General features: G+C 39.7%; 1 protein-coding gene across 1 annotated transcript; it reads left to right on the top strand.

Moving 5' to 3' along the window:
- Nucleotides 1–21: 21 nt before the first annotated feature.
- On the top strand, nt 22–732 carry LOC121577244 (receptor-transporting protein 3; the record flags this gene model as incomplete). Its single annotated transcript, XM_045220632.1, is given in 1 exon segment — nt 22–732. A coding segment is annotated over 1 exon segment (351 nt), but the record flags the coding sequence as incomplete, so codon positions are not given.
- Between the last annotated feature and the right edge of the window lie 5,792 nt (nt 733–6,524).

Here is a 6,524-nt window from a genome sequence, read left to right on the forward strand (position 1 = left end):
ATATCACTTATTTCTCCCTGCAGGTTCATGTGCTCAAAGTGTAAGAGGGCCTGGCCTTCGAAGAGAGTTCTGGTGGTGTTTCACATGCGCCTGTTGGCAGTGGAGAACAAGGGGATGGTTAAAGTGAAACGCTTCAGACAGAAGTGCAAGAAGTGTGTACCGAGCCAAATGGAGGAGCCTCATTTCAAGGCAGAGAACATCGAGGTGCTGCTGGAGAAGCTTGTCGAGAAGATCCTCGTCAAGTGCTACGATAAGGACCCAGGCGAGAAGAATAGCTCATTCCATTTTGATGGGAGGATTGATGGACCCCATGAGGCTGCCCATTGTGAAGCCTGCCAACATGGCATCTGCAGACAGGTGACCACAAAATAAACCATAGAAGGAAAAAGCTAGAAAAATCTGGGAAATGTTTCATTCCTAAATGTATATGAGTTCAAGGAATTACTTCTCAACAGATGTACAAATCATATCCCATGTCAAGTGAGGACATCATCTTTATGGTGCAGAGACAACTGGCAACAACTCCAGCTTGGCGAATACAATGCAAATTCATAAAAGCAAGGCAACATTGCTTTAGAAATCAATTTGCATCAATTACAAATATTTCTGGGACTTTACACAGATCTTAGTCTGCAAAATGTGACAAAATGTTTATAATATTCAGTGTGTGTCTGTGTGTGTGTGTGTGTGTGTGTGTGTGTGTGTGTGTGTGTGTGTGTGTGTGTGTGTGTGTGTGTGTGTGTGTGTGTGTGTGTGTGTGTGTGTGTGTGTGTGTGTGTGTGTGTGTGTGTGTGTGTGTGTGTGTGTGTGTGTGTGTGTGTGTGTGTGTGTGTGCTTCCCTTTCGATATGGTTTCAGCAGGGATGAAAACTTTAATGATCTATAACTTTCTAAGTAAAATGTCCTGACCTGCTTTAAACGGCATTAAAAATCTAATTTCACTGTTGTGGAGTTACTTTATCAGAAAAACACATGGAAACATAAATTGGGCCAAGTCCCACCCGGTTCCGAGACCCGGTACCTATGATCCAAATGAGAGCCAGGCGGAGCTGAGATCCGGTACATTTCGTTAGCCTATTTGAATTATGTAATAAAAAAATGGTTGTCCACGTTTAATTTTCCACAGCCAACATCACGAGTGGAAGTGGGAAAAAAGGTGCTTGTGGTTGTGTGATAAGCAGTACTTATAACAGTACTAAAAACAGTACTATAAGAAAACATGAACAGGATGTAGTCCTACAAGAAGCAGATCCCTCCCTAACCTAAGTACAGGGGGTCCCTAATGTAAACTGGATCTCTTTCATCCATTGGAAAAGCCTATAAGACTGTCCCACTTTTAGCGACTCCATGCTGTGGATGGTAAAGCGGGACAACCAAAAATGACTGATTTACAACATTTTAACATAATATTGGCAACTTTTTTAGGTCTTATAGGCTTTTCCAATGGAGGAAAGACACGTAATCAATAGTGTTTTTTAACCGTGGGTTCGAGCCCACCTTGCATCAAGCTTTTTTGTTGAGGAAAAAAAATGATTCAATTTCGGTCCTTGATGCTCGATTCAAAACACATGTGACGAAGTGGATTATTATAATAATGCATAAACTAGCAAACATTGTAGTCCTGCATGTAAGTGTAGCCTACATAAAAATATACTAATGACAGCCAAGTGTCTTCCTACATTGACTGTCGATTCAAGCTGAGGAGTATTTTTGTAATAATAATGTATTCTTTTTTAAGTTTTTGCTCTATCTGATTGGGTGGGCCTGGCAGGGCCTGGCTCCCCAGTGGGTGGGCCCTAGACCACACAGTCCCACCCATGCCTACCAGAGGAGGCTGGTGGGAGAAGCCATAGGAGGACAGGCTCATTGTAATGGCTGGAATTAAATTAATGGAATGGAGTCAAACATGTGGTTTCCATATGTTTGATGTGTTAGATACCATTCCATTAATTCCATTCTAGCCATTACAATGAGCCCATCCTCCTATAGCTCCTCCCACCAGCCTCCTCTGATGCCTATGTCCCTGGTACCTGTACCTAATTTACTCCAAGTCAAGCACTACACACTAACACAATACATATCTGCATTTCAAGCACTACACACTAACACAATACATATCTGCATTTCAAGCACTACACACTAACACAATACATATCTGCATTTCAAGCACTACACACTAACACAATACATATCTGCATTTCAAGCACTACACACTAACACAATACATATCTGCATTTCAAGCACTACACACTAACACAATACATATCTGCATTTCAAGCACTACACACTAACACAATACATATCTGCATTTCAAGCACTACACACTAACACAATACATATCTGCATTTCAAGCACTACACACTAACACAATACATATCTGCATTTCAAGCACTACACACTAACACAATACATATCTGCATTTCAAGCACTACACACTAACACAATACATATCTGCATTTCAAGCACTACACACTAACACAATACATATCTGCATTTCAAGCACTACACACTAACACAATACATATCTGCATTTCAAGCACTACACACTAACACAATACATATCTGCATTTCAAGCACTACACACTAACACAATACATATCTGCATTTCAAGCACTACACACTAACACAATACATATCTGCATTTCAAGCACTACACACTAACACAATACATATCTGCATTTCAAGCACTACACACTAACACAATACATATCTGCATTTCAAGCACTACACACTAACACAATACATATCTGCATTTCAAGCACTACACACTAACACAATACATATCTGCATTTCAAGCACTACACACTAACACAATACATATCTGCATTTCCAAGCACTACACACTAACACAATACATATCTGCATTTCAAGCACTACACACTAACACAATACATATCTGCATTTCAAGCACTACACACTAACACAATACATATCTGCATTTCAAGCACTACACACTAACACAATACATATCTGCATTTCAAGCACTACACACTAACACAATACATATCTGCATTTCAAGCACTACACACTAACACAATACATATCTGCATTTCAAGCACTACACACTAACACAATACATATCTGCATTTCAAGCACTACACACTAACACAATACATATCTGCATTTCAAGCACTACACACTAACACAATACATATCTGCATTTCAAGCACTACACACTAACACAATACATATCTGCATTTCAAGCACTACACACTAACACAATACATATCTGCATTTCAAGCACTACACACTAACACAATACATATCTGCATTTCAAGCACTACACACTAACACAATACATATCTGCATTTCAAGCACTACACACTAACACAATACATATCTGCATTTCCAAGCACTACACACTAACACAATACATATCTGCATTTCAAGCACTACACACTAACACAATACATATCTGCATTTCAAGCACTACACACTAACACAATACATATCTGCATTTCAAGCACTACACACTAACACAATACATATCTGCATTTCAAGCACTACACACTAACACAATACATATCTGCATTTCAAGCACTACACACTAACACAATACATATCTGCATTTCAAGCACTACACACTAACACAATACATATCTGCATTTCAAGCACTACACACTAACACAATACATATCTGCATTTCAAGCACTACACACTAACACAATACATATCTGCATTTCAAGCACTACACACTAACACAATACATATCTGCATTTCAAGCACTACACACTAACACAATACATATCTGCATTTCAAGCACTACACACTAACACAATACATATCTGCATTTCAAGCACTACACACTAACACAATACATATCTGCATTTCAAGCACTACACACTAACACAATACATATCTGCATTTCAAGCACTACACACTAACACAATACATATCTGCATTTCAAGCACTACACACTAACACAATACATATCTGCATTTCAAGGGCGGAAACCAGCTACAACTTAGCTTTCTGTCACATGCAAGTGTGGTGTCGAGAAAACTATGCTGAGATGCTGCGAGAACAAGAATTCCGCTGACACTGTACTTTGATTATAAAGGTTTATTTATATCAAAGGATTCCAGCGTCAATTTACAGATATCTGCCGATATCTGGAGAATAACCGGCTCCAATCTGTAATTTGTTATTCTCCCCGTCCTCTGTTTTAACCGTGGTATATATCCTATGCCCTATGTAACATAATATGGGTGTTTTCCCCTACAGACCAATCCCAGGACTCCACCTAATAGACTTCCTCGGCTTTAGGGTGCCCCTATAGAACTACTCTCCAGATGCTCCCTTTAAGCTGAGTCAACATCCTCTAAAACCATTTGCAACCATTAGCAAAGTCATAAATTCCTTAGATACCACACAAGTAAATCAACCCTTTTCATTGGCTGATAGGCATTTTGTGCGTGAGAACTCATTTAACTTTAAATGCTTGCTTAGGTTCGGAATTATGGCTCCACAGATGCTGTCATAAAGAGATAACGGTGGCGATTGAAGTTTGATCACTAGGGCTGGCATCCTGCCTGCACCAAAACAAATGACAGATAGCGCATAATGTTTTTGTAACAGGTGCTGTACTGCGCCGCTGTAGCTCTGCGTTGTGTGTAATTGATTGAGACTAAAGAAGTGGACTTTGGAGATCAGGTTGTTTTACATTTACGTCATTTAGCAGATGCTCTTATCCAGAGCGACTTAAAGTTAGGGCATACATTATTATTTTTAATACCCCATGGGAATCAAACCCTCAACCCTGGCGTTGCAAACGCCATGCTCTACCAACTGAGCTACCTCCCTGCCGGCCATTCCCTTCCCTACCCTGGACAAATTGTACACCGCCCCATTGGTCTCCCAGCTACAGCTACAGCTACAGCAGAGCCTGGATTCGAACCAGGATATCTAGTGTCACAGCTAGCACTGCGATGCAGTGCCTTAGACCACTGCGCCACTCGGGAGACTTTTAACGTATCAGAGTTCTTTCTCCTGCATCCGAAATAAAAAATGAAACATTTGTAGAGCATAAATATGTTCTGCCAATCGTGCCTCTCTCATCCACTTATGAGTAAACTCTAAATATACAACATTATTCATGAACAAATCACTGTGTGCCAAGACTTTGTACTTAAAGGAATCTAACTTTTCTTAAGACGACAGAAATAGCGTGCCTACCTCTCCAAGCGCATCAAAATGATTTGAGCCCGAGCACGCAGGGCAAAGTACACACTCCCCTATTCCCCAGGATTCAGACATGCATAATAACACATCAACATGCTATGTTAATATATGAACCTGGTGAAATTCGCAAAGTATTTTAACAACTGTTACATTCCGTTAACCGTATGTTTCTTAGAGCTTGGTGAGAGCGTGGTTGTCCTATGGTTATTTAGCATACAACCTTCCCACAACATTCTGGGAATGGTGCAGGATACCCAGCTAGCACATAATGTTCTGAGAACCATAAGTTTCTTAGGTGGGAATTTCAGTACTTCAGCATAATGTTTTCTGCAGGTTTCCCCATGGTTCTATTTAAAGTCATGTTCTCAGAACGTTTTGAGAACATTAAGAAACAACGTTCTTCTGTGGGAATTTAAGTACTTCAGCATACCGTTTTCTGCAGGTTTCCTCATGGTTATATTTAAAGTCATGTTCTCAGAACATTAAGAAAACTTTCCATAAAAACCACAAGAAAACGTTAGTAATATTCAAAGAACGTTCTAAGAAAGTTATTTAAAAACATATACATTCTGTTCTCAGCATCAAAAAACTCTAGCCTCTATCTTGTTAAGTGTGTTCAGGTAATAATAATAATATGCCATTTAGCAGACGCTTTTATCCAAAGCAACTTACAGTAATGCATGCATATTTTTTTTTTGTGTATGGGTGGTCCCAGGGATCGAACCCACTACCTTGGCGTTACAAGCGCCGTGCTCTACCAGCTGAGCTACAGAGGACCACAGGGTGTGTTGGCTGCGCCCACTAATTGTCCATACTTGATCTTAATGAGTGCTTGTTTCCTTTGAAATGGAGTCTGTTTGAATAGACTATCCTGGTGGCGCATTGGACTAATTCCATGGATAAAAAACAGAATATCATAGGTTTGAATTTCAGTGAGGCTGTGCCACAAGAAAAAAAAAAATGTGTTTGCATGATTAATGCCTAAACAAATAAACATTTATGTGCCCTATCTGTGCTTGGAGTTCAAAACAGTTAATTTCTGTTCTCAGAACCTTTAAAACCTCCCTGGGAACCATAGTAAAACGTCCTCAGAACCTCCCTGTAATAAAAAAATTAAGGATCCCAGAACAGGAAAGAATTTCACTTCTGTTCTCAGAACGTTTAAAAAACGTTCAGTTTTACCGGTCAGGAAACGTATGGCTTTGTTCCCAGAACCAATGGGAAACAAAAAAAAAATACGTTTCCACAACTTCCAAGGAAACAAATGTGCTAGCTGGGCCAGGACTATCAGTTGAAATAGAAACCTAACAGCACTTAAGTTTCACTTTCCCCATAGCATTTCTG

Source organism: Coregonus clupeaformis, unplaced genomic scaffold (assembly GCF_020615455.1).
Source record: "Coregonus clupeaformis isolate EN_2021a unplaced genomic scaffold, ASM2061545v1 scaf4652, whole genome shotgun sequence".
NCBI classification, from domain to species: domain Eukaryota; kingdom Metazoa; phylum Chordata; class Actinopteri; order Salmoniformes; family Salmonidae; genus Coregonus; species Coregonus clupeaformis.